This window comes from Oryctolagus cuniculus, chromosome 21 (genome assembly GCF_964237555.1).
Source record: "Oryctolagus cuniculus chromosome 21, mOryCun1.1, whole genome shotgun sequence".
NCBI lineage: Eukaryota > Metazoa > Chordata > Mammalia > Lagomorpha > Leporidae > Oryctolagus > Oryctolagus cuniculus.
Window position 1 is genome coordinate 9,053,814 of NC_091452.1, and position 20,460 is coordinate 9,074,273.

Consider the following 20,460-nt stretch of genomic DNA (forward strand, 5'->3'; position numbering starts at 1 on the left):
TGCAGGGCCCAAGCACTTGGGCCATCCTCCACTGTACTCCCTGGCCACAGCAGAGAGCTGGCCTGGAAGAGGGGCAACCTGGATAGAATCCGGCGCCCTGACTGGGACTAGAACCCGGTGTGCTGGCGCCGCAAGGCGGAGGATTAGCCTAGTGAGCCGCGGCGCCAGCCACAAACAAATCTTTAAAAAAAAAAAAAAAATGCTGTGCATCCATGGAGTTTAGTAGTGCATAAGTAAAAGCGGAGTGGCAGGAGCACAGAAGTGCCCAAACTGAAATGGCCCGGCAGACGGACACAGGATACACAAACACGTCATGCTTGTCTTTGCTGCCTCGTTCAAGGCAAATTTAAACCTGGACAATTCTCTGAAGAACTCCCAAATGATAAACCAGCTAAGTAAGCTATGGAAAACCAGGGTTTCTTTCTTTTTCACCAATATCTGTTGCACTCCTACAGTGTGGGGGCACAGCAGTGTAAGCCAGGCCAGGCCCCTGCTCTGGGACAGCTGGCATTCTTCTGGTTCCTGGAGCCCTGCGGGTGCGGGTAAACAGACTCCTGTGGACTCCCACCCTCCTAACCTCCAGACTCCTGCCCTGCACATCTCCTCCCCAATGCTGCCTCATCCCGCTCTTACTGCTCACCCAGCTAACTCCTACTTAACCTTCGGGAACCTCACTTCTCCAGTGGCCCTGGCTGTGTCAGACCCCAGCTGCACATCGCTCTTTCTTAACACTGATTAAGCCTGTGATTTCACATTTACATTGTGTGACTATGTGATTCTCAGCCATTCTGTGTATCGGGGAATTCCTGAGGCCAGCACCTGGGATATCTTTCTAACTCCCACAGTGCAGCTTGCCAAGGGAGCAGCTACTCTTGATCTAGGAAAACAACTTAAAAATGCACCGTTGCCATCTCAGTTCTTTGTCTACAGCAACGCTGCCAACTACTAAGGCCTCTTGCACAACGGGAATCAGGACACTATAGCTGTGTGCCTCATACTTGGCGGCTGCTATTCCTACCGGACACTGAACCTTCAACAGCTTGAGAAAGCTCAAATGCTGGGGCCCGTGTTGTGACATAGTAGGTTAAGCTGCCACCTGTGAACCCAGCAAAGAATATGGGTGTCAGTTTGTATCCTGACTGCTCCACTTCTGATCCAGCTCCCTGCTAGAGGACTGGGAAAAGCAGAGGAGGATGGCCCAGGTGTTTAGGCCCCTGCCACAGACATAGAAGAATTGGGTGAAGCTCCTGGCTTTGGCCTGGTGAAACACTGGCCATTGCAGCCTTCTGGAGAGTAAACCAGCTGATGGAAGCACTCTTTTTCTAACTCCAACTTTCAAAATAAATAAGTAAATCTTAAAACAAACAAAAAAACCCTGAAATGTTAGGCCATGGAGCCTGGTTGATAAGAATGCAGAAGTGAAGGGCAGACACCAAGTACAAGTGATAGCGACTTTATATCTAGGTTTCATTTTGGCCTAGACCTGAGCTATGCTTAGTTTTTCTTCTTCTTCTTCTTCTTCTTCTTCCATTCTCTGGCTCTTGGAAGGAAAGGACAACTCATGGTGCTTTGGGAAATTCTGCGAGGATTCAGGATCCGCGTTCTACAAATGATTTGTTCTAAGAATGCAGCTTCTCGCTGGCGCCATGGCTCACTAGGCTAATCCTCCGCCTGAGGCGCCGGCACACCGGGTTCTAGTCCCGGTTGGGGCGCCGGATTCTGTCCCAGTTGCCCCTCTTCCAGGCCAGCTCTCTGCTGTGGCCAGGGAGTACAGTGGAGGATGGCCCAAGTGCTTGGGCCCTGCACCCCATGGGAGACCAGAAGAAGCACCTGGCTCCTGGCTTTGGATCAGCATGGTGCGCCAGCCATTGGAGGGTGAACCAACGGCAAAAAAAAAAAAAAAAAAGGAAGACCTTTCTCTCTGTCTCTCTCTCTCACTGTCCACTCTGCCTCTCAAAAAAAAAAAAAAAAAAAAAAAAAAAGAATGCAGCTTCTCACATGAACTGAGAAAGAGGAAAGGGAGAACTGGAAGGAGCATCCCGTGGCCTCCTAACTATCGTAGGGCCAGATTTCAAAAGCCAAATACTTGGAGTGATTCATTTTTGGTGGTAGCTATTTTAAACCTGGGAAAGGCCAGCATGGGTACTGACACGGAGAGGGTAGCGCCTGCACTCACGTCGTGTCGTCCCAGCGCTGCAGACACTGGCTGTGGAAGCTGTGGTTACACAACGTGGTGAGGATGCCATTCACAGACTCGTCCATGCGCTCCAGACACACTGTGCACTTGGGGAGCTCAGTCAGGTCCATCACCGGGAGGCTGGCGCCCTGCAGGGAGACATCTCACGTGAGCCTCACTCTTCACCCATCAGTAGTTTGTTTTGTCCTTAACAATTGTTTTCCTGTTGCTTTTTGACTCCTGGCAGGATTTTCTCCACATCATTGCTCTATGCAAGTAACTGGTAAGATTTTCATTCTTCCCAGCACTGTGCTAGGGACTGGGAATACAATGCTGAACAAAGCGGGCAAGGATCCCTGCTCTCCCCGCTGACATTCGACGACGGGAGATGCTGCAAAGCCTTAAGGGTCTTCACAATGCGCACTATGTATAAACGACACAGTTCAAAGATGTTACGAACCAAACAAATCATTTAATTCCACTTTTCCATGAACTCTGAGATACTCTCGCATAAATCTAAAATGATACCAGACCCCCAGCCCTCACCATAAACATCTTTGATTCTAAAAGAACCCAAAGTACTAAAAGAAGAATAGCAACAGAGCTGAATGATTTTCCACACAGTAAATTAAAATGTAACACATCAACAACACTGGTTTTACTTATCCATTAATTAAACAGAGATAAAATTAATCTAAATAAAAGTACAGGAAAGTACAACATTGTGAAATAGGAGCCTGCAGTCTAGGGGTCAGGAAAGTGCCCCGAGACAGCGACGTCTGACTTGAGTCCTGCAAGCCAGAGGTGAGCAGGAACTACCCAGGCGAAGGTGGGAAGCACACCTAGAGGGACCCGGGGGAAAACATGGTCTTTCACAGGCCCCGAAGAGCCGACACTGAAAGGAAACCTCTCCGAAGTTATTCCTTGGGGCTGGCACTGTAGCCTAGCAGGTTTAGCTGCTGCCCTCAGCGCCAGCATCCCATATGGGTATTGGTTCGATTCTCCACTGCTCTCCACTTCTGATCCAGCTCCCTGCTGATGTGCCTGGGAAAGAAAAGGAAAATGGCCCAAGTGCTTGGGCCCCTGCACCCATGTGGGGGACCCAGAAGAGCTCCTGGCTTCAGCCTGGCCCAGCTCCAGCTGTTGGCCACCATTTGGGCAGTGAACCAGTGGATGGAAGATCTCTCTCTTTCAAATAAAGTAAAAAAAATTTTTAAGATTTATTTTTTATTTGAAAAGCAGAGTTACAGAGAGGCAGAGGCAGAGAAAGAGGTCTTCCATTACTGGTTCACTCCCCAGATGGCCACAATGGTCGTAGCTGCGCTGATCCGAAGCCAGGAGCTTCTTCCGGGTCTGCCATGTGGGTGCAGGGGCCCAAAGACTTGCGCCATCTTCTACTGCTTTCCCAGGCCATAGCAGAGAGCTGGATCGGAAGTGGAGCAGCTGGGACTCAAATGGGCACCCATATGGGATGCTGGCAATGCGGGCAGTGGCTTTACCCACAATGGCACAGCACCAGCCCCAATAAATAAATCTTTAAAAAAAATTATTCCTCATTTAGAGGAAAGTACAACACCTAGCACAGGGAAGCCATCTTTAGTACTTATTAAATTTTATTTCCCTCAATTTAGTGACTAAACGAGCATATTAGAACTTTTTTCTTTCTTTTTTTTTTAAGATATTTATTTATTTGAGACGTAGAGTTACAGAGAGAGAGTGAGTGAGTGAGAGAGACAGAGAGAAAGGTCTTCCTTCCGTTGGTTCACTCCCCAAATGGCCGCAATGGCCGGAGCTGCAACAATCTGAAGCCAGGAGCCAGGAGCTTCTTCTGGGTCTCCCACGTGGGTGCAGGGGCCCAAGGACTTGAGCCACCTTCCACTGCTTTCCCAGACCTCAGCAGAGAGCTGGATTGGAAGAGGAGCAGCCGGGACTAGAACTGGCATCCATATGAGATGCTGGCCACAGGCGGAGGATTAACCTAATGTACCACAGCGCAGGCCCCTAGATCTTATTTCCATCAAGGTGATCTCAAGATAGAAAAATCTTTATGTCTACTTAAATATCACAGAACTGAATTTTGTACTTTATAAAATGATTCAAGTAAGCACTTATTGTAGCAGAGATTCCTAAAGAGGCCACGAGATCACAGCAGTTACAAAACTGCTATCAAAACAGAATCAAGGGGCCAGCGCTGTGGTACAGCGGGTAAAGCCGCCACCTGAGATGCCAGCATCCCATGTGGGCAGCGGTCCAGGACCTGGCTGCTGCACTTCCGATCCAGCTCTCTGTTAATGCGCCAGGTAAAGCAGTGGAGGATGGCTCAAGTGCTTGGGCCCCTGCACCCATGTGGGAGACCCAGAAGAAGCTTCTGACTCCTGGCTTAGACCTGGCCCAAACATTGTGGCCGTTTGGGAAGTGAACCAGTGGATGGAAGATCTCTCTGTCTCCTCCTCTTTTTTTTTCTAACTCTTTCAAATAAACAAATCTTTCAAAAAAAATTGAGAAGGAGATTAAAGGCTAATATTTAAAACAAAACCATTTATTTCTGGCTCTAGGCTATGCTCTATTGACCTGTAATATTTCCTTTGTAAACATTTAATTTCAACAAAGCAGGCATCTTTTTCCCTATTTTTTTTTTTCAATTTCAAAAAAACAGTATAAAATTTACATAAAACTCTCCATTTTAAAGTATGCAAGTCAGGGGCTGCCAGCACATCCCCAAGGTGTACGACCATTACTGCTATCTCATTCTAAAACATTTCTATCAAAAAGAAACCCCACAACTGTTACAGTCACTCCCCAATCCTCTCTCCCTCCAGCCCCTGGCAACCACTAATCTATTTTCTGCCTCTATGGATTGCCTATTCTGGACACTTCTAAAGATATCTGAACAGTAATTTTTATGTCAATCGAGTAAGAGGGCCGTTCACACTTACATCTTCCGATTTCAGCACTTCCGCCCTCTCCACGTACACCAGCTGGCAAACGTCGTCTTCTATGGAGTTGAACTGGCGACCGTTGCAGGCCATATAAAAACTATCTGCGTCAGTCTAGGTAGACCAAAGGGGAAAAGGAAATAAATCAGATACCCTGAAAATCTGCTTTATACTGAAGATGCATGGCTTCAATTATTCTCATCAACTTTTTAAATGTATGCTTAGAAAAAAAACCAGCTGCCAGAAGTAACATCTGCGGAAGCGGGCTGGCAGGCTAATCAAACTCAAGCGGTCAGTATTCTAGATCCCAACAACTTTCCTGGGTCATGTGAGGGTTTACACTCGAACCGGCAGAAAGAACTGAAATGCAGCAAGTTGACAGCTAGTTCAGTTTGAATATTCAATGAGCAATAGTCAACACTTCCCATAATAACAATTTTTATCCCTCTAGTCATCACTTTTGTAGTAGCTGAAAATAAACATTCATTTTTGCAAAGCGTGAATCTAAATCATAACTGACAACTGAGTGCTTTTTTAAACAAGTATTGGCATTTATGCTAAAAAACACAAGATCAGTGGAACTGGTGTAAGAATGAAACCAGGCCGGTGCCGCGGCTCACTAGGCTAATCCTCCCCCTTGCGGCGCCGGATTCTGTCCCGGTTGACCCTCTTCCAGGCCAACTCTCTGCTATGGCCCGGGAGTGCAGTGGAGGATGGCCCAGGTGCTTGGGCCCTGCACCCCATGGGAGACCAGGAAAAGCACCTGGCTCCTGCCATCAGATCAGTGCGGCGCGCCGGCCGCAGCGCGCCAGCTGCGGCGGCCATTGAAGGGTGAACCAACGGCAAAGGAAGACCTTTCTCTCTCTCTCTCTCACTGTCCACTCTGTCAAAAAAAAAAAAAAAAAAAAAAAAAAAAAAAAAAAAAAAGAACAAAACCAGCTCCAATCAAATGATACTAACATGATAAAGATCCCATTAGGAATGTCTAACACCATAACCAAAAACTCTTGGTCCAGGTCAAGATGAACCATCCTTTAAAATACAATCAATAGGGGCCAGCGCTGTGGCGCAGTGGGTCATGCCCTGGCCTGAAGCTCTGGTATCCCATATGGGCACCGGTTCTAGTCCCTGCTGCTCCTCTTTCAGTCCAGCTCTCTGCTATGGCCTGAGATAGCAGTAGAAGATGGTCCAAGTCCCTGGGCCCCTGCACCCATGTGGAAGACCCGGAAGAAGCTCCTGGCTCCTGGCTTCGAATTGGCACAGCTCCAGCCGTTGCAGCCACCTGGGGAGTGAACCAGAGGATGGACGACCTTTCTGTCTCTGCCTCTCACTGTAACTCTTTCAAATAAATAAAATAAATCTTTAAAAAAAATACAATCAATAGCTTAGCTGAAGGCTGAGTAGTTAAGCTACCAGTCGGAATACTGCACATCAGAGTACCTATGTTCAAGTCCTGGCTCCATTCCCAATTCCAGTCTTTCGCTGTTGCAAACCAAATGGCGGCAGTGACGGCTCAAGTAGTTGGGTCCCTGTTACCCACGTGGGAGACCTGGATCGAGGTCCTGGCTCCTGAGGAGCACACAGTAATGGGCTCTCTGTCTCTCAACGTTTTGTTTTTGTTTTAAATACTACTAGTCTCATTCCCTTACATGGGAAACAGATTAAGGAGAAACAGCCCCTTCAGGTAAAGCTGCAAAGGCACACACACTTTTGCACGTATGGACACAGGTAAATCAACCTTCTCAGCTAGCCTTAGTTAAAAGCAGCAAACTGGGCCGGTGCCGCGGCTCACTAGGCTAATCCTCCGCCTAGCGGCGCCGGCCACACCGGGTTCTAGTCCCGGTCGGGGCGCCGGATTCTGTCCCGGTTGCCCCTCTTCCAGGCCAGCCCTCTGCTGTGGCCAGGGAGTGCAGTGGAGGATGGCCCAGGTGCTTGGGCCCTGCACCCCATGGGAGACCAGGAGAAGCACCTGGCTCCTGGCTCCTGCCATCGGATCAGCGCGGTGCGCCGGCCGCAGCGCACCGGCCGCGGCGGCCATTGGAGGGTGAACCAACGGCAAAGGAAGACCTTTCTCTCTCTCTCTCTGTCCACTCTGCCTGCCAAAAAAAAAAAAAAAAAAAAAAAAAAAAAAAAAAAAAAAGCAGCAAACGGAAGATTTCAGCAGCCAATTTTCTGCGGCAGCTGGGAGGCCGAGGCTTGTCTGGATTCCCCTCCCACGCGGGCCTTAGCCCAAACACAGGAAGCTGTGTGTTCTGGCACTGCTACCACAGACTAGCTGCTTGTGGGGAGATTCTGCTGAAGAAAGTGCCACACTGTCAACCTCCAGCAAGACTCAAGGCTGTACCAGGCAAAAAGCAGCCTTGCCTGACTTCCGTCACAGGCTTCCGAATCTCAAAGCCACCATAAGCCTTGCAAATAACTTTAAATTCCACTCCTATGATGTGATTAGATTAGGCATTCTTGATTATGTATGCCTTCTTAATATGATCAAGCAAGCCAAGCAGCTGAGGAGGGATGATCATTTCTGAATGCAGTTTTATTGGGGGAGGGGGGCCTAGGTCTGTGTGAGGGTTTCCTTCAGGAAACAATCTGTGTACTGGGTACAGTGCATTTAAACTTCAAAACATTTTAAAGCCAGTTCTCGGATAATAAATCTATTTAGGAGCCAGCGCTGTGGTGCAGTGGGTTAAAGCCCCAGCCTGCAGTGCCAGCATCTCATATGGGCGCCAGTTTGAATCCCAGCTGCTCCTCTTCTGATCCAGCTATATGCTATGGCTTGGGAAAGCAGTGGAAGATGGCCCAAGTCCTTGTGGCCCTGCACCCACGTGGGGGACCCGGAAGAAGCTCCTGGCTTTGGATCAGCTCAGCTCTGGCCACTGCGGCCAATTGGGGAATGAGCCAACGGAATGTAAGACCTCTCTTTCTCTGGCTCAACCTTTCTGTAACTCTTTCAAATGAATAAAATAAATCTTTTAAAAAATATTTAATGCTAGGGATTTAAAATGGCTTCCCCCATTCTCCAGGAGCAGTGACCTTTTCTTGACATGCTTCTTCTTTTTTTTTTTTTTTTTTTTTTTTTTTTTTGACAGGCAGAATTAGTGAGAGAGACAGAGAAAGGTCTTCCTTCCGTTGGTTCACCCCCCAAATTGCCGCCACGCTGCGCCGATCCAAAGCCAGGAGTCAGGTGCTTCCTCCTGGTCTCCCATGGGGTGCAGGGCCCAAGCACTTGGGCCACCCTCCACTGCCTTCCCACAGCAGAGAGCTGGCCTGGAAGAGGAGCAACCGGGACAGAATCCAGCGCCCCAACCGGGACTAGAACCCGGGGTGCTGGTGCCGCAGGTGGAGGATTAGCCTAGTGAGCCGCGGCGCCAGATGCTTCTTGATGAGCGAGCACACAGATTCACTGAAGAACTGACGGCCTGGGAGGCAAGTTTGGCTCTGCTCTCAGGGCCTCAAGCACCCCCAGGATCTGGAAGGGCTGCCCAGGAAAGGCAGACCTCTGGATCCGGAGCTGCAGACGTGCTAAGCTCCCAGCGGAAGGGACCAGGCACGCCACACCAAACCAGCTGTCCCCTTCCTGGAGAGTGGCTGCTCTGTACTGAAGAAACGTGCTTTCTGGAAGGAGGTATCTATGAAGCAATGAGGCTTCTTACACTGCATGACGGTCTTCTGGTCAGCATCAGGAACGCAGCCTCACTTGCTGGAGCATTTACTGAGCACTTTGGACATGCTAGGCAGTGTGCCGTGTACTAGGAAGAGAGCAGGGACCAAAATGGACAAAACACCATCTGCATACAGGAAATCAATGCCTGAAGCAAACCACAAAGCACACAGAAGAACCTTTTTAAAATATCCGCATTGTATGGGGCCAGAAATATAAGGAAATCCAGCTTTTGTGTTTTCCAACCCGTTGTTTTTATTCCCATCTGAGGATGAACCCAGAAAAGTCAAATCCATCATGATCAGAGCCCCTTCACTGCCACAGTGACCAACTATGCTCCTTCTCGTGGGAGGGTCTCTGAGGCCATCCAAAGTGTGCAAGTAAAGATGAGCCAACGCACTCCACCGAGACGTTATCTGTCCTTCTTTGTCCCCAAGAACAACAAAATCGCACACATTCCTGCTTTCACATGTCCTGATGAATTACAGATTCCTGGTCCGAAGCCTACAGCTGCTAAAGGTCACACCGCAAGTTTGTAAACACATCTCTGCATAAGACCTCCAACTTCAGCAGAAATTTAAAAGATTATAAAAGACATAAAGCTTATGAGTTCTTTTAAAAAATCCTCTGTTGAGAAAAAGAAAGGAGTAAGGATGCAACTAGCCGCTTAAGCTATAAGGTCAAGCCGCCTGGGCTTGAATCTGACATTCAGCTATTCAACTCTGGGCAAGTAACTTACCAGGATCTGCTTCTCAACTCTAAAATATGAAAACAACAATACCCTGGGGCCGCTGCTGTAGTGCAGCGGGTTAACGCCCTGGCCTGAAGCGATGGCATCCCACATGGGCGCCAGTTTGAGACCCGGCTGCTCCTTTTCCAATCCAGCTCTCTGCTGTGGCCTGGGAAAGCAGTGGAAGATGGCTCAAGTCCTTAGGCCCCTGCACCTTCATGGGAGACCCAGAAGAAGCTCCTGGCTCCTGGCTTCGGATCGGCACAGCTCCAGCCATTACGGCCAACTGGGGAGTGAACCAGCAGATAGAAGACCTCCCTCTCTCCCTCCCTCCCTCCCTCTCTGTGTAACTCTTTCAAATAAATAAATAAATCTTAAAAAAAAAGAAAGAAAGAAAATAACAACACCTCCCTTGTGGCATTGTTGAGAGAATTCAAAAAGTAATGCATATAGAACCCTTTGCGGGACCAGCACTGTGGCACAGCAGGAAAAGCTGCAGCCTTCAGTGCTGGCATCCCATATGGCCGCCAGTTTGAGTCCCAGCTACTCCATTTCTGATTCAGCTCTCTTCTATGGCCTGGGAAAGCAGCAGAAGATGGCCCAAGTCCTTGGGGCCCTGCACCCACATGGGGGACCCAGAAGAAGCTTGTGGCTCTTGGCTCCTGAATGGCCTAGCTGTGGCTGTGGTGGTCATTTGGGGAGTGAACCAGCAATTGGAAGGCCTCTCTCTCTGCCTCTCTGTAACTCTGCCTTTCAAATAAATAAATCTTAAAAAAAAAAAAAAAAAAAGGACCATGCTTAAAAAATATTTTTGTACAGTCTGGTATCTAGAAGTGCTCGGAGTTGGTAGCTATATTACCAACAGAGTCTATTATTCTCAGGAGAGTCCAATATAATTGAACAAGGCCAAATCAATCCAAGAGGGTGTTAATATGTCCTGGAAAATCCTTGATAGGATCAGCATTGACAGGATACAGATCAGACCCTAGAATCCAAGATCAGCAACAAATACTACAATTTGTGAGAACAAGGTCAAGGGTTTACTGCAAGGGGAATCCTGTTCACAGCCTCAGGGTAAGAAGAAACTCCCTCCACCTGAGCAGCCTGACTTGATCAAAAGACGAAAGTGGGGAAGACGCTGCAGGTAGATCAAGAAAACCCACTTAGCACTGACAGAAAATCCCCACAGTATTCTCTGCTGTTAGGAAGGACGGCCCTTGCTGGACGTGCTGTGGCGTTATCACACTGCAGACTAGCTGGAAGGCCGCACGTTCTTAGTTTTTTCCAGTCTACTTCTGTGACTTCCCCTTTGTGCTACTTGCTGCTCACTCTCGTTAAGCAGAAATACGACCAAATATCGCTAGAACAGAATGCTTGCAGTTACTCTCCATTCCCACAGCCCCACCCCAATCCTACTAGGAGTGTGTCCTAGGGATTAGAAGTGAGGGCACAATACTGGCTTATTCATTTCTAGCCATGTAACCAAGGACAAATCATTAACCTCCCTCTACTGGCAGTTACCTCAACTGGGAAACAAGTGTCCATCTATGTGAAAGGGCTGCAGGGGCTGAAATGAGGTAACTGCACAGTGAGCACTCAGCACAGTAAGCGGTTCAGAAGCAGCCAAGTGACATCATTATTAGTCATGTGCTACCAGACGAAAACGGGTTAAGGCACCACATTCCCATTGTCTGCATTGACCTTGGAAGGCCACTGGCAGTCAGTGGAAGGGTCAGGTGTCTTTCTGGTCTTACTGTCAATTCACAAAGAGAAAAGAACAGGAGAGCTGAACCCATGCGGGGTCCTGTCAAGGTGAAAGGGCTGGATGACCTCCGGTGCAGAGAGCTCCACACTCAAGGGGCCACAGCACGAGTGCGAACACTCTAACAACACAGCTCTCAATTCTCTTTATCTCCTCCACATGGCCACTGAACGCTGTCACTGGCTTCAGCTCTGGAGCTCTGTAAGGAGGAAGGAGATGGCAAATGCATCTATCACAGCCTCCCTTTCACCCACAAATCTTTGTGACCAGTAAGAGGACCAATGGTTAATGATCTCACAGGCACACCCATCTCTTCGCGAATCAGCAAGTCGGAACTGTCTAAATAGGGCAAATTCAGGAAGGCTGTTTATCAATGAGGTGAGGCAGAAGTTAACTTCTGACAAAGCTGCATGTTAAAACCTAAAGAAATTATAGTTGACAAATACAACAGGTTATTAAAACACACACAAGGGAAGAAACTTATGGATAAGGTGGCTTTGTAATAGCATGAGTAACACCTAAAGCTTGTCTCATTTTTATATTCACAGGGAAATATGCATACTCAAAAAATGAGTATGCAAAGCCACGAGAATACCCTTCTAGCATCTGTAGGACAGAGGCACATGCAAAGAGCTGTGAATGGCACAGGTGATATGGGTGGAGGGCAAAACTTCCCTACATCAAAAGTACTTGCTATAACACAGAGGCACTTTAAAAACGGTAAAGATCACTATTCCTTCCGTGTTTCTGCCTCTCTGCTGCCATGATTTCCAGTCAGAACTCTAAAAGCATCTTCAATATTTAAAGAATGTCACAAAATTCCTCATCACCAAAGCTTAATTCAAAAAAAAAGTCACTATTTTTCTAAAATTTGCCAAAAAGAACCTTTCCAAAAAAAATGACCCGGTTGCCCCTCTTCCAGGCCAGCTCTCTGCTGCGGCCCGGAGTGCAGTGGAGGATGGCTCAAGTGCTTGGGCCCTGCACCCCATGGGAGACCAGGAGAAGTACCTGGCTCCTGCCATCAGATCAGCATGCTGCGCTGGCCATTGGAGGGTGAACCAACGGCAAAGGAAGACCTTTCTCTCTGTCTCTCTCTCTCACTGTCCACTCTGTCAAAAAAAAAAAAAAAAAGAAAGAAAGAAAGAAAGGAAGGAAGGAAGGAAGGAAGGAAGGAAGGAAGGAAAGAAAGAAAGGAAAGAAAGGAAAGAAAGGAAGAAAGGAAGAAAGGAAGAAAGAAAGAAAGAAACAGGTTAAGGTAAGATGATATCAACTCAAAAAAATTTGGGAACTACTGCTTTTCTGGATTAAAAAAAAAATCACTAGATTTTATGTCCAATCTGAAATATAAAAAAATCTCAGGTATTGGGGCAGGTATTTGATTCAGTGGTCAAGATGCCACTTGGCTCACCCACATCCTACACTGGAGTACCTTGGTTTAGGTTCCACCTCCATTTCCAATTCCAGCTTCCTAACACATACCCCGCGGGAGGTCCCTGCTACCTACATGGGAAGCTAGACGGCCTTCTGGGCTCCTGGCCTGGCCCACCTCCAGTTGTTGCAGGCATACGGGAAGTGAATCAGCAGGCTGAAGATCTCTAATTCCCTACCTTTCAAATAAAAATAAAATAATAATTCCTAAAAAAACTATGGGTATGGGAACCGGTACTGTGGCGTGGCAGGTTAAACCACCACCTGTAGCACCGGCATCCCATATGGGCACTGGCTCCAGTCCTGGCTGCTCCACTTCCAATCCAGCTCCCTGCTGATGAGCTTGGGAAAGCAGTGGGAAAAGGCCCACGTGCTTGGGCCCCTGCAACTCACATGGAGACAAGGATGTGGCTCATGGTTTCTGGCTTTGGCCTGGCTTAGTCCAGGTCAATGTGGCATCTGGAGTGAATTAGTGGATGGAAGACCTCTATCTCTCCAAATTGCGCGCGCACACACTCTCTCTCTCTCTCTATATATATATATAAATTCTGCCTTTCAGATAAAATCAATCTTTAAAAAAAATTAAGTTTATATTTTAAAAGAATTAGGGGTATGGATTACACCTGTATTCCTGCTGATGAACTCATATACATCTAGAGCTATCTGTAGTAGAAATATATTCACACCAAGAACCTTAAGTGCAAGACATCATAAATCACACACAGATAGCCGTGGTAGACATTTTAGTATCTTAACCTTTACCTGTGCACTAAACTTTATCAGCACCATGTACTGATTTGGAGTAGAGTCTCTGATGATTTTCATTTGTTCAATTACTTCATTAAAGGGGGCGACAAACTTCATGAGGTCATGGCTGGTCATCGTAGCAGGGACTGTGAGAATACACAGCATGGCACTGCGCCTCACGTCTTCTTTCAAGGAGGTCATCTTGCTAACGAGACAACAATGAGACAGTCTTGAACAGAGGGGCATGGTTAGTTCAGACAACACGAATCAGACAACCTTTATGTCTAGGAAAATAGGAAAAAATAAAACATAATATTTCACAAATTAATTTAAATGGCTTGTCGCTTCATTTGAAAATACACACTAGATGGGTAAACACAAAACTCCTTAAATGTAGCTGCAATGGGTTTAAGGCAAGTTTTAGAATGATCTAAAGTTATACACACCTCCTTCCCCCTCCCCCACTGGAATTTTTAATCTTTGGTTAAAGGCTTGTTATGGTTATAATCTGCATTACACAAATTCTTAGTTTCCATTCATTCTTAAATAATAATCTTGGCCGGCGCCACGGCTCACTAGGCTAATCCTCTGCCTAGCGGCGCCGGAACACCGGGTTCTAGTCCCGGTTGGGGCGCCGGATTCTGTCCCGGTTGCCCCTCTTCCAGGCCAGCTCTCTGCTGTAGCCCGGGAGTGCAGTGGAGGATGGCCCTGCACCCCATGGGAGACCAGGAGAAGCACCTGGCTCCTGCCATTGGATCAGCACGGTGGCCATTGGAGGGTGAACCAACGGTAAAGGAAGACCTTTCTCTCTCTCTCTCACTGTCCACTCTGCCTGTCAAAAATAATAATAATAATAATAATAATAATAATAATCTGCTACTGGGTAACCTAGAAAAAGCATGACTCTAGCTTGGAATTCTCTCAAAGGGTGCAGAAGGTAAAAGTTCTGAAGAGCACAAATGTAAGAAAGAACCCTAAACCATGAGGATGTGACGGGAGATTACACGAGGCGTTGCTGGGTTGGAAAGCCGGAATGGGGGGGGGGGGGGGGGACGACCACAGTGCAATTTGCTTTTGATATGTTGCGAATTCACTTGGCAGCCATGATCCAAAAAGGCGACCCGAGTACCCACTGCTTTCCCAGGAGGGAACTCCGTTTCCCAGCAGACAAGTCAGGACAGCAACAGTCCTCAAGACCCTAGCCACAGTACCGGGCGGCTGATGGCCCAGCTTGTGGACTACCTAGCCAAGCCTTCCTTTTGAGCCTGCCGCAAGCTTTTGTTTGGATCACACCAAGAGGTAAAAAGAAATGATAGAACCATCACCAAGCACGTGACTTCTCAGCAGTCTGTTTAGCAGAAATTCCATGGGGATAAGAGATTACAGTGACGCTGTGGGCCACCTGCTCTAATTTCAAACCCTCCCTCCTTTTAGTTCCCCGATTACCCTCCATGCCTACCTGGAAGGCAGTATTTACCCAGCTGTTTTCCTAAGTGCACCCACCCAATCTACAAGATCAACCAAATGTAAAACATCTAAGAATTCTCTAACACAAAATACATGATGGTCTCATTGTTCTGTAGCTTAAAATATCCATTTCCCCTCTGTGCAAGTCTTCTCAAGCCCAACACACAAGGTGACCACCCAACGTGAAAAAGTGCTCTCTTACTTTGTCTTGTAGAGATGCATGATACCATGGACTATTTCAACTGAAGGGTTTCCACTGAAGAAAGATATCTGGTCTGGAAGCTGTTTGGATGGGGAGTCAGGAGCGGCATTCATGCAGTCTTTGCTTTTCTGGGCAGAGGGAGACGCTTCTGCAGACTTCCTTTGTTCCACGGCATCCTTGGGTTCACCTTTCACAAATCACAAGTGGGCACATTATAAATGAACAGGAAATACGGTGAAGTATTCTAACTACATTCACTACATTCAAATCTCACAAAGGATAAACTTTTAAAAGAAATAGTAATGTATTGCATTAAGACCTATATTCGTGGGGCTGGCGCTGTGGCATAGTGGGTAAAGCCGCTGCCTGCAGTGCCGGCATCCTATATGGGCACCAGTTCAAGTCCCAGCTGTTCCACTTCTCATCCAGCTCTCTGCCATGGCCTGGGAAAGCAGCACGAGATGGCCCAAGTCCTTGGGCCTCTGTACCCACATGGGAGACCTGGAAGAAGCTCTTGGCTCCTGGCTTAGGATCAGCTCAGCTCTGGTTGTTGCGATCATTTGGGGAGTGAGCCAGCAGATGGAAGACTCTCTCTCTCTCTGCCTCTCTGCCTCTCTGTAACTCTGCCTTTCAAATAATAAATAAAAAAATCTTAAAAAAAAAAAAAAAAAAAAAGAGAGAGAGAGAACTCTATTCGCGGGCCTGGCACTGTGACATGGCAGGTAGTCGCTTGCCTGCGATGTCAGCATCTCATATGGGCTCTGGTTCATGTCCCGGCTGCTCTACTTCCAACGCAGCTTCCTGCTAATGCACCTGAGAAAGTAGCAGAGCATGGCCCAAGTGTTTGGGCCCCTGCACCCAGATGGGAGACCTGGAGGAGGCTCCTGGCTCTGGCTTGGCCAGGCCCAGCCCAGGTCATTGTGGCCATTTGGGGAGTAAACCAGCATATGGAAGATCTATCTTTCCCCTCAGCCCCGTAACTCTGCTTTTCAAATAAAGTAAACAAACCTTTAAAAACAAAAACAAAAACAAAAAACTATATTTGTGGGGGGGAGAGGGGCAGCATTTTAGCAAAGCTGGTTAAACTGCCACTTGTGACAGCAGAATTCTATATCAAAGTGATGGTTTGAGTCCTGGCTGCTCTGATTCCAATCCAGCTTCCTGCTAATATGCCTGAGAATGCAGAGGAAGATAGCCCAAGTGCTTGGGCCCCTGCCACCCACATCGGAGACCAGGATGGAGTTATTACCTGCTGGCTGCAGCCTGGCCCAGCCCCAGCTTTTGTGGCTATATGGGGAGTGAACCAGCAGATGGAGGATCTCTGTCTCTTCCTCTTTTTCTGACTCCTTGCTTTTCGAATAAATAAATAAATCATTAACCACAACAACAAAAGAACTATATTTGCAGACCAGCCAATTTTGGGGCATTTTCATTTTAAAGCTCTCTTTGCCCTATAAAAATCTCATTAACACTCAGGAACTCCAAGCTGGCTCATACCTTCGGCTACACCACAACACAAGCAGGTATCTTCCATCGCCCGCTCTAAGCAGGACAAACACCCTGTGTATTAAGTCTGAAAGCCAAACGTCCGGGACGGGACCACCTCCACGCTGCAGGTGCAGGTGCAGTACCCACACTCACGGCCCTGCCGGCACGAGCTGGCCGCAGCACAACAGGCCTCTCTGGATGCAGGTCCACCCTGACTCAGGCATAAGCAGCCCTCCCCCACTGAAACGAGCTGTCAACCCAACTCGTGACGGGTAATTGGAAGACACAGCTGGAGATGCTGAAATGGGGCCTAATGACCTCACGGAAAGCACGCTTGGATCTGATGGGCACGGGCTCATCAGACATGTCCAGAACGGTCAAGCAGGGTTCCTCAGACATGCACCGGAAAGCCACGCCCGGGGCTGCAGAGGGCGTACCTGGGTTGGACTTCATGGTTTCAATGATTACATCCGTCATTTCCCGACGGCCGAGATGCTGATGGATGACTGCAGCTTTCTCCCCGGGTGACTTTCCTTCTAAGCAGGCCACTGCGGAAGCTAGTGTCTTCTTTTTGATCTCCTCCTCAGACATTTCCCCAGCTGAAGAACACATGAATGATTAATACCTGAAAATAAAACAGGCCCTCTCCATTCCCAACGTGCCCGTCCAGAGACAGCACCTCTCTCTCCCCTGAAGTGCCTTTGCACACGCAGCTCTCTCAGCTCTGGGACTCCTGCAGTACCCAGCTCGATAAATTCAGACACGCAGGGCTGCTCCACGTGACAGCAGGCACTTTAAAGCCAATCAACATGCCCAGGAGCCCTGGAGAAGGTTCAACAGTGAACGCCCGCTTTAGTAACACCTGCTGGCATGAAGCAACACTGATGAACACCTTCTCGGTGTGGAGCCCGAAATGAAGGAGTCAAATCCATTCACAGGCAGAATTCCAAACGCCTGTAGGAAACATCCGGCGCTACCCTCACGTCACGCCGTGGAAATCTGTAATTATTGTCTTAAATCAAGCAAGAACATCAAAAGGGACAGGGAGTTTGCAGGTTCACGTGGCGCATCCCTGACATACGCTTGTCGGAGCAGGCACCCGGCTTGTTCTGCCCACCACGGCACTCCCAGCCAGCACTGATACCACCACAGAGCCCAAAGCACAGCCGACGCTCTCTAAAAATCTGCTAAATACATGATTCCAGGACCGGCCCACGGCCACTAAGTGACTAAGGCCAATGTAGCTGACTTTCAGAACTTAGAGGCCACTTGGGTCTTTCAGAGTGCTCATTGTTAGCTTTACTGGAATAGCTGTTTCTGGCCTTTTGTACCCGCCCCCCCCCCCAGACAGAAAGGCGCCGGGACAGACCTCAACAGACAGGTTACTTCACTAAAGCAAAAGGGGGGGGTGATAGCCCGTGCCTACCCAGACAGCACGCAGCGCGGGCTTGCAGCTGGGTTTCTGCCTGGTTAAAGAGGGAATCTGCCCCTGCTGGGGGTGGGGGGGGGGAGGTAGAAGGCAGCTGGTGGGAGAGCAGGGGCTCTCTGAACCCGGGGGAACTTTCCTCTTACTGTGTCACAAGCTGTCCCGTGCAGCTTTCCTGTTTTGCAAGGGCTCTAGAAGGGCCTGGTCAGGCACCAAGGGTCTCAACAAAAGGGCGGGGACATGTCCTTTACTCCTAACCTTGAATTCAGTCACATTCAATGTTTAATTTGTAGCTCCAGGGTTCGTGTACGCAGGGAAGAGATTTATTTCAGAGGGGACAGAACAGCGGGTAGGGCGTGGAAGTTCCAGCTTGCCAGGACAGAGGGCAGCGAAGCCGGGGAACTGTCCAGGGACAAGCCCTACCTGCCCCAGCCCCAACCACAGTACTGCTGCCCCCACTGAACTGCTGGCATCGAGTCCACTAACAAGCGGAGGCCAGGTGTGAATTCTGCACGCAGCATCAGGTAATGCCTGGAGGACCAGGGCACGGGGTCTCGGCTGCCTTCCCCACCGAGGAGGTGCCGGCTCTCAGGTCCTGAGCTGCACCCACAGTTTCACCACTTACAGATAACCCCGGGCAGACCATTCAGTCACTGGGCCTCCGTAGGTAGGGCGCATGCCGCCGCCCGTGTTGCACGGTAATTAAAGACGATCACCACGCACGGGGGTTCTAGTGCGGGTACAGAGCCGGGATACACGGCAGGTGTCCACGTTTTGGTTCTTATTTCTAAGGTTACGGGGCATATCCTTCCGAAGAGAATCAGTTTAAGTAAGCCGGAGACCGCCGGCGTCACGGGGCCCCCGGAAAAGGGAGGCAAACGCGCACCCCGACTGCGAGGCAGGACGGGGACGGAGACGCGCGGGTGGAAAGAGAAGGCCCGGGCGAGGCACGGGACCGGACCGGACCGGACCGGACCGACGGACGGGGGACGCGACGGCCCTCAGGCTTCCGCCGGGGGAACAGCCCTCGCCGCCGCCAGTGCCCGGGCCGAGCTCCGGAAGGGCGAGCGCCCCAGGCCAGAGCCCAGGCAGGGCGGCGCGGCCGCGGGACTCACCGGCGGCGCTGAAGCCGAAGCCGGCGGGGACCGGCGAGTGTTCCGCGAGCTCGAGTCGGATGACAACCAGTGACACACTCATAGGGCAGGCGCTGGCCGGCGCGGGCCCCGGCGGGCTCAGGTGAGGCTGGGAAGCGAGCCGAGAGGCCGAGTGGCCCGGGGCCAGCAGCGCCGCCACCGCCTGAGCGCCGCCGCCGCCGCCGCCGCCGCCGCCGCCTCGGCAGCAGCAGCTCCGCACGCAGCCCTCGCAGCCACAACAACCTCCACTTCCGCCTCCCGGCCGCCGTCGCCGACCCGCGGGGTCGCGCATGCGCGGAGGCGGGCGGGCGCGCATGCGCGGAGGCGGGCGGGCGCGCGCCGACGGGGCGGGGCGAGGCCGCGCGCCGGGAGACGGGGTCTGCGGGAGCCCCGGGAGCCCCGAGGCGGCTGCGGTGTGCGGCGCTGCGCTTCCCCGGCGGCTGAGCGGTGGGTTTGCGGGAGACCTGAGGTAGCCTCTGCTCAGCGCACCTCGGCCGATGGCGCGGGGCCCTCTGGTGTCCTGGGCTGTGCCAGGAAGGGTTGCTCTGTGTCCACTTCACTTGACCGATCGGCGCGGGAGCGCGATGGCGCGGTGGCAGTCCCTTAGGGCGATGGGCTGGTTAAGACCTCCCCATCCCGGCCCGGCACTGTTGGGGTGTATCGGTGAGAAAGTTAAATACGGTTCCTGCCCCCATGGAGTCGACCTTCGTCACCCGCTGCGCCGTCGTCACTCTCCTCCCCGGGTGCTGGTGGAAGTGACATGGGTCAAACTGGCTTTTTTTTTTTTTTTTTTTTAAGATTTATTTATTTATTTGAAAGTCAGAGTTACACAGAGAGAGAAGGAGAGGCAGACAGAGAGAGGTCTTCCATCTGCTGGTTCACTCCCCAGTTGGCCGCATCGGCCAGAGCTGGGCCGATCCGAAGCCAGGGGCCAAGAGCTTCTTCCAGGTCTCCCACGTGGGTGCAGGGGCCCAAGGATTTGGGCCATCCTCTACTGCTATCCCAGGCCATAGCAGAGAGCCGGATCGGAAGTGAAGCGGCCGGTACTCGAACCGGCGCCCACCTGGGATACAGGCACTGCAGGCGGCGGTTTTACCTGCGATGCCACAGTGCTGGCCCCCAGACTTTTTTTTTTTTTTTTTTTTTGGACAGGTAGAGTTAGTGAGAGAGAGACAGACAGAAAGGTCTTCCTTCCATTGGTTCACCCCCCAAATGGCCGCTACAGCTGGCGCACTGCCCCGATCCAAAGCCAGGAGCCAGGTGCTTCTCCTGGTCTCCCATGGGGTGCAGGGCCCAAGCACCTG

At 50.0% G+C, this 20,460-nt stretch overlaps 2 protein-coding genes across 5 annotated transcripts in view; one reads left to right on the forward strand and one right to left on the reverse strand.

Moving 5' to 3' along the window:
• Positions 1–19,398, reverse strand: part of BRAP (BRCA1 associated protein) — a 39,351-nt gene extending 19,953 nt beyond the window's left edge. The window contains exons 1-6 of the mRNA XM_002719751.5: positions 19,139–19,398; positions 17,035–17,196; positions 15,110–15,296; positions 13,456–13,645; positions 5,113–5,226; positions 2,177–2,325 (exon numbers count right to left, since the gene is read on the reverse strand). Of these exons, the coding sequence (XP_002719797.1) occupies positions 2,177–2,325; positions 5,113–5,226; positions 13,456–13,645; positions 15,110–15,296; positions 17,035–17,196; positions 19,139–19,220 (884 nt within the window). The 5' untranslated portion in view covers positions 19,221–19,398. The remainder of the gene's footprint in view (positions 1–2,176; positions 2,326–5,112; positions 5,227–13,455; positions 13,646–15,109; positions 15,297–17,034; positions 17,197–19,138) is intronic.
• ACAD10 (acyl-CoA dehydrogenase family member 10) overlaps positions 18,410–20,460 on the forward strand; it is a 47,404-nt gene continuing 45,353 nt past the window's right edge. For 2 of the 4 annotated variants that reach the window (XM_051826813.2, XM_070066219.1), the window contains exon 1: positions 19,494–19,603. The gene's annotated coding sequence lies outside the window, so the exon portion shown is untranslated. Of the gene's footprint in view, positions 18,548–19,485; positions 19,604–20,460 lie in introns of those variants that run through there. The other 2 variants (XM_051826814.2, XM_051826816.2) reach the window with 2 other exon arrangements.